Genomic DNA, 13344 nt, shown 5'->3' with positions numbered 1-13344 from the left:
AATCGCTCCTTCATCATGAGTCAGAGGCAACAGGATAGCACGGAAGAGCAGCGGCAGTTCAGGGTTGAAGGAATGGGAAGCTGGGGTGGACTCAGGAAGCCTTTATGGTCCACATACTATTTGGGAGGTTTTGAGGGTTATCGTTCAGAAAAGCTAATTTTCTCTCTTCTCCAAGCTTGAAATGAAAGGTGGGAAAAGAATGTTTTGGGGCGGGAAATTTCATAAAGAGGGGAGGGGGTGAGGGTGGAAACCAGACCTGTCAGTCATTGAATTTGTCGGAAGCCTTGATCCCAGGATGTGCCGTGAGAGCATCTTTAGAAGTTTCTTTTTCTGGCCAGAAATTTTTACTGAGTATCTTTGATGGATAACTTGATTTGAGATACTGTACTTGGTTTTTAAAGTCCTGGCAAGCCATCCTCTGTTATAAGATCCAGCAAAAACAATGAAGAAAAAACAGCTTTCTTTTTATCCCGTCCATTTGACCAAAGGGATCTAAAATGAACAAAAACCTATGTCAGAAATGTAGTACCTGGCTTTTTGTTGTTTCTGTTTAAGTGACCTACAAGTCTCTCAGAGATAAGGAAAAAAATGTGTTTTCAAATATTATGATTCCCAGATGGACCAGCCAGCATTGCCAGCTGGATGTTATATTTCAAAAAGATAACTTCTCCAATTATGGGGCTTACCGCTTAAAAATGATTATCCACAATAACACCGGATGGCCTGCAGCTGTTGGAGGAAAGCAAGAGGCAGAGAGTTTTGCTCGGATCAATTTAACACCAATGGGCTCAAACCTTCGTTTTTCTCCTCAGGCTACAACCCAACTGAAAGAGACTCTAAAACAACCCCAGGCCTTGTCCCATCTTACGCACGTGATGTCAAATTCTGAGAATCCTCAGGTGAGTCATAACAGGGTTTAAGGTGTAGGAGTGGGTGTTCTAGACGTAATTCTCTGGGAAATGTGTAGCCTTAGGATTTCAGTCTGAGAATCATCCGTCGATGTGACAGTGTAAGTTCTGATTGAAGGCAGAAGTGGAATCCCTTTTCCTTTGTGAGTCCTTCCTCTCAGAACCCAGAAGACAGGAAGCAAAGCTACCTCTCCTTAAAGCTGTCCTTGTACTTCTACAGTTCTGGGCATCTCCCTACGGGGAGAACAGTGGCCAGTCAATCAAACTTGGACCACAAATGAGTCCTGCTTCATTTAGTGGTGCTTAATCCCCTGGAGAAGGGACGTGGTGGCGCTGCGGGTTAAACCGCAGAAGCCTCTGTGCTGCAAGGTCAGAAGACCAGCCGTCGTAAGATTGAACCCGCGTGATGGAGTGAGCTCCTGTCGCTTGTCCCAGCTCCTGCCAACATAGCCATTCAAAAGCATGTAAAAATGCAAGTAGATAAATAGGTACCACCTCAGCAGGAAGGTAACAGCGTTCCATGTCTAGTCACGCTGGCCACATGGCCATGGAAATTGTCTACGGACAAACGCTGGCTCTGCGGCTTGGAAACAGGGATGAGTACCGCCCCCTAGAGTGGAATACAACTGGACTAAATGTCAAGGGGAACCTTTACCTTTAATCCCCTGGGAAGGGTGTATTAATGCCTTAAATGAGGGATCAAGCCTTTCCAGTACCTGTCTAGAACAGTCAGATCTCCTCAACAGGCTTCACCGCATCTGGAGGGTGCCTGAATGGGGAGAGCTGTCTTTCCCATGGATTTGGAGTTAGGCTTGCGTATAGCAGCAGTGGGTGTAAGTAGACACACAAGTCTTGATTTCCACCCTCTCCCTCCGTCCTGGGCCAGATTGTGTGTTATGTAGGATATAAATACTTTCAAATCTTATAGTGTTGTTTTTGCTGCTATTCAGATGACTTTTTCCACACATCTGATGTGACAACCATTTTTTTTTCTCTTTCATCCTTATAACGAAGGCTGTTTTTTTTTCCCCCATGTGCCAGAATTCTTGCTGTTTTTCTCCATTTTACCTGTAACTGTCTCGTGATTCTCTCTCTTCTTTATCTGCCCATTTCACAGATCCGGCAACTTGCTTCTGTGTTGGTGAGAAGGCTCTTAACCAAGCACTGGAAGAAACTCAGTGGAATCGAACAGGACTCGTAAGGGCTGACGCAGGGAGGCTTCTCCTCCTCTTTTCACTTCTCCTTCTTTTGGTCACGTGTAAACACTGCATCCTAAGTGGCAGTATTACATCTGTGTAATAGGTTTAGACCCAAGTGCAGGCATTTCGATCAGTGGATCTTCACAAATGTGTTGTTTTGTAGGGGGGAAAACCCCCCTGATATGATGAGTTCAGGAGGAATAAACAGGGACAGTATGTGGCTAAATAGCAGGGAGGTTGGCAAGTCTGGGTCTGTCTGAGTCCATATTAAAAACAAGCTCCTTTCCCCAGAAAAAGGGGAAGTGGGTTCCAAGTCAAGAGTTTGAGTTATTGGGGGGGGGGGGAAAACACACCAGTCGGGTCACCAGTGCAATTCAAGTCCGACTTGAGTCCCCAGCCCTGAGATAAGTAATTTGATGTATAGCTCAGTGAATTAAATATCTGGCTGAGAAGTCAGAGGTTGGGAGTTCGATTCCCTCCTCTACTGTGCCTTTCCGGGAGAAGTGCCAGCCTGGGTGGCCTTGGTCAAGTTGCACAGCCCCAGGGCACCCCCAGAAGAAATTATAAAAACATTGACTGGTATAATATAACAGATACAAGCGTTAACTAAAAACCTAAGTATCTGTTAAATATCGGGGCAGTATGTATGCTGTTCTTAATATTTCCATTTTTTGTAGCTCTTATGGTGTGACATCTGAGATCTGCAACCACTTATAGTACTGTGTGAAATTTCTTGATATTGTTCCCAAAGCCCCAATGATGACAGGGACCGCGGAAGTGTGTTTCATCCACAAACGAGAGCTTTCGATGGCCAAATCTCTGTATTTTGTTAGTTTTTACAATTTTTTTATCTTCAACTCTGCCATCCCCTGGAATTGCAATGTCAATTATTGACACATTTTGATCATTACTATGTCTGGTGTGTCATGTTCAAGGTGCCTATGCATTTGGATCCAGAAATCCCACAAGATCTTGACTTCCTCATTTTTTGACACCTTCACTACCTGATGTTCCCAGGGGTTTTTGGAAGCTGGCAAGTTATATTTTTTGCCCAATGACCAATGCACCACTATTACTGTTATTCCTATTATTATTTCCTCTGCTTTCTTTGTTCATATTTTTCTTCCTCTGCCCTATCAGTGGTTTTATTTGGTTCATGTTAACTTTTGGCATAGCGTAGCCTTCCTCCTTTGTTGCCCTCTGAATAGATGAGACTAGAAGCACCATCATCCCCAGCTGAAGAGCAGTGCTTGCAGCCGTTGCTGCCTGTTGACCTTTGTGGGGACGGTGGGGGTTCCCTTTCCGCACAAATCGGAGGCGAGGACTAAGAGGGGGCTCCCCGAGTGGGCTTTCTGTCCCCACCTCTTGATACAGTTGACTTGAATACCTGCACTCTTGTGTCTTCCAGGCTCAAGACCCTCGTGTTGAACACCCTACAGAAGGAAAGAGAGTGAGTGTTTCTGCAGAGGGAGGGGGCCGTTGCGAAGGGATGGGGGGGCCGCTTTCCAGAGGGAAGGTCTCACCTTAAATTCATGGCAGCCCAAGTTTTTTATTATTATTATTATTATTATTATTATTATTAAAAAGAGGCCAGGGGTCTCAGAAAGTGAAGAGGCCTCCGTGTGAGACCCTAGGATCAGGCAGCTTCTGATGTGTGTAGAAGAATGTTTCCCCAAACAACATTAGACTGGGTTCTTACCTTGCCTAGAAAAGTGAAGCATCCTGGAAGCTCTGAGCGCCTGGTCTGTACTGCAGAAGGGAAACAGCTGTGATTCAGCCTGTGAATGTCAGCCGTATCATAGTGGCCCAGGCTGGATTCTCTGTGGATGTTGGCCCAGGAGGCAGTATTAGACCCACAGTTGCCCAAAGTCCTGTAAATCCTGTGCTAAGAAGACAGTTGTATCTATGTACGTTGTTTATATTCCGCCTTTCTCCCCATAGGGAGCTCAGAGCGACTCCCAACAGATATAACAACAGATTTAAAAACATGGTAGAAATGAGACATTTAAAAAAAAAAACAGTTAAACCTAGGTTGAGGCTTTTTCCCCCCAAAAAATCAAATTTAAAAATATTTCAAAATCTAGAAGTTAAAAAAATTCACATTTCTGAGACGACATACAGTACTGCTTAAAAGCCTTCCTGAAGAGAAAGACCTTTTAAAAGAGTTTGTTTTAAAAGATGTTCTTCCTCCTTGACAGATAGCTTGTTTTCAAGGAGTTTGCATCCTTCCCCCCCCCCCTTCGCCTTACAAAAATCTATGCTTAACAATTTGCAAGCAAAGAGAGAGGGAAGTTAGAGGGCTGACGATCGGTGTTTTGCTTCCTTGGAGGTAGTCCTGCTAGCCCTTTAGGGGAAATGGGTTAAGGATGAAGAGACTTTGCTATTTATTTATTTAATCTAAATTGTTTAAACGCCGGCTTTCTCATATGGCGGGAGACAAGACAGCTCACAGAAGGGAATGAGCGGTGTGACTAAAGCAAAGCGTGCTGCTTGTGTATCGTCCCATACCACTGAAAGCACTCTCTAGATGATTTACGATTTAACTCAGCAGGCTGGGTACTCAGTTTACCAACTTCAGAAGGATGGAAGACTGAGCGAACCTGCAGCCGGATGGATACCTGGGATTGAGCCCAGGTTGTCGGGCAGGGTTTTGGCTGCAGTCCCGCAGTTTAAACCATTACCGTCATGAGGCTTCGGTTCGGGGTGATCTGTGATGGCTTGGGTCTTAAGCTTTCTTCTCCTTCCTCCAACATCTTCCCACCCCCAGCCACAAGGCATCTTTAGGTCTGGCCCAATTGGCTGCTGTCATATTGAAAAATGAGACCTTAGAGAAATGGCCACAGATGCTGCAGCTCATCCACCATGGCGCCCGTTCGAGGGACCCCACTCAGTCCCAGGTGAGGTCTGGGCTAATGGGACAGTCGGGAGGTAGGAAAGCTGCCGCAGAATTAAACCATCCTGGAGAAAAACAGAAGGCCCTCTTCTCTCCCCCACCCCCCAAAAAACCTTCTGGCTGCAGGTTGGATTACTGCTCTTGCATTCAGCCCTGGAGCTGGACCCCGAGGTCTTTTCCCCCCACTATAAGGATCTCCTGCGGCTTTTCCACCAGACCCTCAACAGCCGGGACCAGCCGGCCACCCTCTACTACACGCTGCGGAGCCTCAGCACCGTCGCGGCGGGTCTGGGCTCGGACGAGGTGGTGAGTAAACATCATGGTTTTTTTCCATCCAATCCTTCCCTGTTTGTTGGTTCATTCCCCCTCCCTCCTTCCAGTAGGTTAATAATTTTCATCAGCCCCCTATCCTGTTGCGTAGCTATGCCTGCATAATTCAAAAGTTGTGGAAGCAGCTGGGAAATTTACATCAGGCTGGAGGACGTATCCGGTGAGCCATGTCGCAAAAGCAGTTGCACAGCTGGATGAGCGGTCCGTCGCTCAATCGGGGTCCCCAGGGCGGATTGCCATAGCATAACTTCCTGAAAACGTCCACAGTTATAACTTTACGCTGTGGAAAGTGCCAGGGGATCTCAGCCATGGTTATGTAGAGCTGGGTAAAGTCACGGTGTCGAAAAGCTCTTACTTGGAGTAACATGGTCAGAGGCTGGGTATTCTGGTCCAAAATACAGTGGTGCCTTGCACAACGGGTGCCTCACACAACGATGAATTCACACAACAATGGCTTTTTCTGATAAATTTGCCGCCTCCCACAACGATGTTTCCTATGGGGGATTTTCGCACAACGATGTCTATTTTCCCTCATTTAAAAGTGCCTTAAATTGTTTGAAACCTGTTTTAAATGCTTGCAATCGTTAGCCCACCTCCTGAAACCTATGCAAACTTAATGTGGTGTTGTTCTGAGTCGTTGTTAATTTTTGGTGATTTTTTGTTTTTCCCTCATTGAACTCTATTGAACTGTCCGTCCAATACATTTCAATGAGAGAGAAAACAAAAAATCACCAAAAATTAACAAAGACTCAGAACAACACCACATTAAGTTTGCATAGGGTTCAGGAGGTGGGCTAACAATAGCAAGCATTTAAAACACTTTTCAAACAGTTTAGGGCACTTTTACAGGAGCGAAAAGGCACATTGGAAAGGGCTCTTTGATCTCCGTTTCCCTGCTTTTGAAGCTCTTTCCGATGTGCCTTTTCGCTCCTCCACCGCCAGCAAGCAGGGCACTCAGTTGACCAACTTCAGAACGATGGAAGGCGGAGTCAACCCTGAGCTGGCTACTTGGGCTCTTTGGGATCGAACTCAGGTGGTGAGCAGAGTCTTCACTGCGGTAATGCAGTTTAACCACTGTGCCGTGGGGTCAGTCTTGACTGCATGCATGTTCTCAGGGACATGCATGGTTTAAAGCCTATAGCATCTATGAAGTGATAAGACTATAGTGCAATTAAAGACATCTAAGTAGATTAATTGACCTGAGTTTTATTTTATTAGTTAGTGGATTAAATCTGCACACATGGCTAAAATAGCCCTTTCCAGGGGAAAGCGATGCTTTGCTTTAAGTGATATTTGCACGTATAGCTGTAGGACAGACTTCCCCATTCCGATGTAGTGGTTTATCGCTCCCATTGTCCCCAGCCACCATTGCCCGGATTAGAGGTGTGCCTATAACTCCATATTTGGCCTACAGCTGCCAGCATCTATGCTGTCTGGGGAATCTAGGCTTTGTCGTTTCAGAATGCAAATAGACACCCCCAAAGCCCAGCTCCATAGCCGTGTGGTCTGTCTGGGTGGAGACAGGTTTGCAAAGGTTGACTTTTTAACCCAACCGAATACTTGATCTGAAGGCTGCCCACCTGACAGTATTTTCTGAAAGCAAAGCTTCACGGTTCAGAACAAAGCGATCCAATGCTATTTATTCAATGCTACAGGTATTTCCAACCCTCTGGTTGTTTCCCGTTCCATCTGTAGGGGTTCTTTATGTCTTGCAGGAGTTGGTGGGTTGGTTTTTGGAGTTGAAAGGCTTCCCCTGACATTTCTTAAAAAATATTCTTCAGCTTGGTCTCCCTCCCCACCCTAAAACCTGGAAAAAAACCCTCTCTTTTTCTGCTTCTAGAACCTGATGTCTTCCATGGTGCCTAAAGTGATCATGGCCATCCGCGAACTTATTGCCGTTGATGAGGTAGGTGGGGGGGGGTTGCCCAGCCTGTCCTTGGGAGGCAGCCCTTGCCTGCCCTGAGCGTTTTAGAATGGGGTGTGAGTCTGCCTCGTCTTAGGGGCAAACGGGGGCAACCCTCCCAACCCGTCTGTTTCACTCACCCGGGGTTTTTCGATTGCACGGTGCACATTTGCTCTGTGCAGAGTGACCTGCTTGGTCACGCCTTGCATGTTCTTAGCATGTACCTTTTGGAGGGGGTTCTGAAGTCTTGTCCTCGGACGAGCGAAGCATAACCTTTTGGTTTACGTCTCTGGCTGCGAGGCCAGAGGTTGGGGGCCCGATTTCCCCCCCCCCACTGGGCCTCCTTCACAGGGGCTGGACTCCATGATCCATTGGGTCCCTTCCAGCTCTGCAGTTCTCAGATGGTGGTAGTGATGATGATCTTCCCCAAGACGTAGTTAAGCATGTCTCCAAATTGCACATTCCTCCCCATGCCAGTCGTGCTCCCAAAGAACTGAAGGGTGCAATTGGCCTTGTAAATATATTCCCCGTCCTTTAGGGTATTTGAGGTCGATGGCAAGTCACCGGCTGGTCACTTACAAGGTGCTTGGGAAGAGGGCAGAGGAACTCATCCAAAAGTCCTTCAGCCCACAAAAACCCGGCACTAGCTTCCTTCCTTCCATCCTTCCTTCCCTCCCTCCCTCCCTCCCTCCCTCCCTCCCTCCTTCCCCAGTTCCTTCCTTCCTTTTACAGTGGTGCCCCGCTAGACAATTACCTCGCAAAATGGTTTTTTCACTAGACGATGAGTTTTTGCGATCGCTATAGCGCTTCACAAAATGGTGTTTCCTATGGGCGATTTTCGCTGGATGATGTTTAGGTCCGTGCTTCACGAGACTTTTTTTTTGACCGTTTTTCGCAAGATGGGTTTTTTTCGGGACCGTTTTTCACAATTTTGACAGCTAAGTCCACGACTTGCAAAACGGGTGTTTTCGGGACCGTTTTTCGCAAGACAGCAATTTTGACAGCTGATCCACGCTTCGCAAAACAGTTTTCCTATGGGTGATTTTCGCAAAACGACAATGATTTTTTCCCATCGGAATGCATTAAATGGATTTCAAAGCATTCCAATGGGGAACTGCATTTCGCAAGACGATGTTTTCGCAAAACAGCGATTTTCACGGAACGAATTAACATCATCTTGCGGGGCACCACTATATATGTCAAAACGCACTGGCTTTGTTCTCACTGAAGGGGTGGGTCATGCCTCCCAGAGTCTTTGAGGACCCTTGGAAGTTGTTTGCCATGTTTTACCTCCAAGAAAGGCCCTGTCAGTGTTTTTGAAGCGTTGTTCCTCTGATAGGAATTATTTTGAGGAAAGGGCTCTGAAAGACGCCCCTTCTGCCTCTTCTTACAGCTTGCTTTTGTGTTCGCTTGTGTAGGCAGCGCCTCAGAAAAAACTTGAAGGGAGTGGAGATGAACTGTTTAAAAGGGGCTGGTGAAATCTTAAGTTTCTCCTCTTTTTTGGCCTGTTTCTTTAAAGGCCAGCCCAAATCAGGGTCTCCTTGTCTCTTGCAACCGGAGTCAGCATAACCTCAGAAGCTGAAATTCCCAAATCCCACGGCTGCCCCACTTTTATGCCTAATTATTGCCCTTGGTTTAATGTGGGTGTACTGAAGGTATCCATGGCAACCCCTTTGGATTTCCAGCCTGCCTTTACATGGTTTCTGGCCCTCCTTATTTGTTCTGTCTGCCCCCCCCCCCAAAAAAAGAACCCACCAGATTTTTCATTCTTGTTTGATTCAAGACGAGAGAGGTCAGCCTTACCTTGCTTCTTCAAAAACGTTCTTTTCCGGTGAGCTTTCCTGCCATGAGGAGCTGGCAGATCCAAGATTCCTACCTCCAGCGGCAGTGCTTGGGTCAGTCCCACCGCCCTGCCTTGGATTTAAGAAGCCGGGTGCATTATTTAGGAGAAGGTTTGCTCTCATGGCAGCTGACATGTGTCCTCTTCCCAGGCTGTTCTTGGGATCCTGCTAGAACCTGCTGTAATTCTCCATCAAAAATGTGTGTGTGTGTGTGTGAATACACATTTTTAAAAGCTGTTTTTGTCTAGAGGCGCTCGAGAGCCTCCAGAGGTAAAAATGGGGGGGGGGCTTGCGTTTTCAGAGATTATCCACCCTTTTGCATTGGGAAGCCATTTGGTAAAAGTGCCAAAACTTTAGATGCAAATGCAGCAACACAGCTGTTTTTGTGAGCGTGTGTTTCGGCCACCAACCGCACGACAGACAACCCAGTAAACTGGCTCTCGCCTTCACGGCATCCGGCTTCTCTCTGTCCCGGCCTTCCTGCCAGCTCCGGTTTGAGGACCGGCTTCTCTTTCAGCCGGGGACAAGCCACGTTGGCGAGTGGCGTGGTTCATAACCAGGTAGGGTTTTCCCAAGCTGGCTTATGTAAGCCAGCAGCAAACCATGGGTTCAGGGGGGCTGTTTCTGCTTAGTTAGAAAAGCACACCCTGTTAGACGGAGGTGGGTTCTACATATCCTAGCAAGCCATGAACTGCGGGTTCTCACACTGAGCAGACACGGCCCTTGACTTCGCTCATGACTGTATGTAGAGTTCGCCCTGTGCGACCCTGCAGGCTTGCTCGTGTGCCACGTTAAGAATCCCTTTCAACCAGAAGGCCCAATTCAGCCTCAAGAGAAGCTCTCGACCTTCCAGTGCTTATTGGAATATTTATTTATTTCTAGCATGCATACCATGCCCCACGACTCTGGGTGGTCTTAGAATGTGATACAGACTCGATTGCTCCCCCACTCCATCTGAAAAGTAAAAATAATAAAGCAAGGGGCAAACCGATTAAAACACAAACCAATAAATAAGCTGACGAAGAGAAACCAGGTGACATCGACAGACCTCAGCTACGAAGGTGGCCGACTCACTGGAGGATGATCTCTAAAGGCTTCTTTGAAAAGTGTAGCTTTGGGCAACTTTTAAAAAAAAAAACTCCAGAAGAAAGAGGCCCGTCGGATCTTGACGGGTAAAGGTAAAGGTTCCCCTTGACAATTTTTGTCCAGTCGTGTCCGACTCTAGGGGGCGGTGCTCATCCCCGTTTCCAAGCCATAGAGCCAGCGTTTTGTCCAAAGACAATCTTCCGTGGTCACATGGCCAGTGCGACTTAGACACGGAACGCTGTTACCTTCCCACCGAGGTGATCCCTATTTATCTACTTGTATTTGCATGCTTTCAAACCGCTAGGTTGGCAGGAGCTGGGACAAGCGACGGGCGCTCACTCCGTCGCGTGGATTCGATCTTACGATTGCTGGTCTTCTGACCCTGCAGCACAGGCTTCTGCGGTTCAGCCCGCAGCACCACCATGTCCCTTTCTTGATGGGGAGGCGGTCCCAAAATGCAAAATAGGAACAAAATGTGACTTAAAAGTTTTTGCTGTCCATAACTATTACGCCAAGGAAAGAAATTTTAAAAAATCAAACTAGAAGTAAACCTGCCGGATACAGTGTACTGGGGAAAGGGGGGCATTATCTGGGGAATTTTGGATGGGCCACCCTTGGCTCAGGGTATGAGGTTGCCGACCCACCGCCTCCTTGGGCGACCTCATGCGTGTGTCCATTGGGTCCTTGGCTTGACGCCACCATCATCTTCCTCTCTCCTTGACCCCCCCAGGCCCAGGCCAGCGAAACAATGGAGGTTTTTGACGAGCTCATGGGGACCGAGGTTTCCATCATTGCCCAGCACGTCCCAGAGATTGTTGGCTTCTTCCTGGAGGTGAATGCCGGGGGGGGGGGGTTCTTTCCTTGACCCTCTCTGCCCACCCTTTGCCGGGTCATGCCCCCCCTCCTCTCTGGAGAAGGAACAGGTCTTGAGTTCAGGGCTCCCAGCCTTTGGGTCCCCTAGATGTTCCAGGACCACCTCTCTCGTGAAGCCTTCTCCCCCCGGCTGCCCTGGCTGGGGTTTTCCGGGCGTCACAAGTCCAAGGACAGCCGGGTGACCCAAGGTTGGGGAACCACGGCTTCCGAGTGAAACTTTTCAACCCCACACTTGGTAGGTGGCTTCCAACCAGGCGCTGGGGGACAGTCTCCGAGTGAAGGCCTTATCCTGCATCAACTTCCTCATCTCACTCAAGAGCAAGGTGAGTTACGACGAAGTTCGCCGTCGTAGGGGTCCCCCTTCCAACTTCGTTAGAGCCTTGTCCAAACACCATTCAGAACACAAGTTTTATGAACTTTACAATCTAGGCTTTCAGAAGGAGGGTTTCTCCCCCCGCCCTTCCAACCAGCCGAGGCTCAGAGATCTTGTGGGAGGCCATTACAGCGGTACCTCGCTTTACGAAAGCCTTGATTCACGTAATTTTCAGGTTACGAACCGAAATCCATAGAAAAGAATGCCCTGGTTTGCGTTCTTTTCTTTTACTCCGCTGTACGAAAGGGTTTCCTCCCAGGATGCATCGCTCCTGGAGGTTTCTAGCGCCGACCCCATTCCTAGCGCAATCTGCGTGTCAGTTTACGAAATTTCCATATGATGTGATGTCCCGGAGGACGCATTAATTTTGTAAACCAAGGTACGCCCCTTGATCCATGGGGGGCACAAAAGAAGGCCATCTCGGTGGCATCGCTTCCTCCCATGGGGGGGCTGGACTGTTGTCCCCTCCCTGTTGTCTTTCCGTCAGCAGGCAAAGACATGTTTATCCAGGCAAGCCTTCTGCAGTTGTTCTCTTGCTGAGCAAAACAGTATTAGCAGATGAGTGTCAAATTATAATGTGTGTCTTTAAAACTCAGTGTCGCTTTTAATGCTAGACTTGTAAAACATTGCTTTTAAAGTGCCACAGCTTTTGTCTGCTTCACATATGCATTTGCGTCTATCAGGTTTTGACCTTTAAATTGTGGTCACCTGAAATCCATGTTGTGGATAATAACCCTTGTGAGTCCCACGGGAAAGGCAGAGGATGCCCTGTATTGTCTTTCTGATCTCAGATGTTGCCTTCAGGCACAAAAAAGCAGGCTTTTGGAGGAGAGGGAGGCTTGATCTTAAATACGTGTAACTCGCATCGAAAGCAACAATCCCTCTAAAGCTTCTTTTTGAGAGCACAGGCGACCCCCCCCCCCGAAACCTAAAACTGTCCAGTGCAAGGCCCACATTTCCTCATGTTGGAAGAAGGCAGGGGAGTTTTCCCGTGGTCTCTGAGCTGTCAAGGCGGGAGGGAGTTTTAGATACTGGGTCAAGCAAAGCCAGTGAGCAGAAGCCCATGTTGGTCGTTGTGCCTTTGGTTGAACAGGAATGAGGCCTCTGGGATTTGAAGTCTCAGTCTTAACGAAATCTCGGTTTTCATCTGGAGTCCTGCTCTGGGCAGGGAGGCAGGTTACGAATCAGATCCAGACGTTAGGCCCACCCCTCCACCCCACCCCACCCCAACCCAACGCATGTTGGCCGTGGTGCCCCTCGTTGAACCCGGGACAGTCCAGCTCAGAAGGGTCTCCCTTTCCTTCCTTCCTTGCTTTCCAGGCTGTCTTGAAGCACAAGCTGGTCCCACCCATCCTGAACGCCCTCTTCCCCATCATGAGCGCCGAGCCGCCCCCCGGCCACATGGACGTGGAGGATGAACAGACAGAGGAGGAGATCGAAGACCGGGCGGAGGTCCAGACGCCCAAACACTACGCTGCCCAGGTTTCCGTCCTTCTGAGCTAACCCCCTCCTCTTGTTTTGACTCTCGAGGTCTCTCGTTCCGGCCTCGTCCGTTTCAGGCTGAGTCCCGGAAGAGCCAGCCTCGTCCCCCCCTAGACAAGCAGCTTCCCAGCCACAGTCAGTCAATCTCTCCTATCCAAGCGTCTTCTGAGCCCCTTTCTTCTCCGAGTGCTGTCTTTGCCCTTCCACCGCCATTCCCTGGTTCTCTCTCTCTAGCTCTCTGCGGCCTCCTCTCGCTCTGCCCCAGGCGTCTCGCTCATTCAAGCAGGGGCTTTCCTCGTTCAGCCCCTAGCATTCCCCTTTCTCCTGGAAGCCCCACCAGCAGGCAGGGTGGATAAATGTCAGTGCTTTTAAAAAATAATAATAATAATCACAATTTTTAAATCATTTTTTAAAAAGTTAAATGTCCCCCCCAAAAAATCATATTTTGAAAGATTT

The 13344-nt window shown here is 48.2% G+C and overlaps 1 protein-coding gene across 1 annotated transcript in view; it reads left to right on the top strand.

The window, feature by feature from the left end:
- The window catches only part of IPO4 (importin 4), a 33203-nt gene that overhangs the window by 764 nt on the left and 19095 nt on the right, over positions 1-13344 (top strand). The window contains exons 2-10 of the mRNA XM_020810480.3: positions 813-899; positions 2026-2105; positions 3516-3557; positions 4875-5004; positions 5127-5306; positions 7171-7236; positions 10891-10992; positions 11273-11356; positions 12727-12888. Of these exons, the coding sequence (XP_020666139.3) occupies positions 813-899; positions 2026-2105; positions 3516-3557; positions 4875-5004; positions 5127-5306; positions 7171-7236; positions 10891-10992; positions 11273-11356; positions 12727-12888 (933 nt within the window). The remainder of the gene's footprint in view (positions 1-812; positions 900-2025; positions 2106-3515; positions 3558-4874; positions 5005-5126; positions 5307-7170; positions 7237-10890; positions 10993-11272; positions 11357-12726; positions 12889-13344) is intronic.

This window comes from Pogona vitticeps, chromosome 6 (genome assembly GCF_051106095.1).
Source record: "Pogona vitticeps strain Pit_001003342236 chromosome 6, PviZW2.1, whole genome shotgun sequence".
NCBI classification, from domain to species: Eukaryota; Metazoa; Chordata; class Lepidosauria; order Squamata; family Agamidae; genus Pogona; species Pogona vitticeps.
The sequence above is the reverse complement of the archived record's forward strand: the minus strand, read 5'-3'. Positions and strand labels throughout refer to the sequence as shown.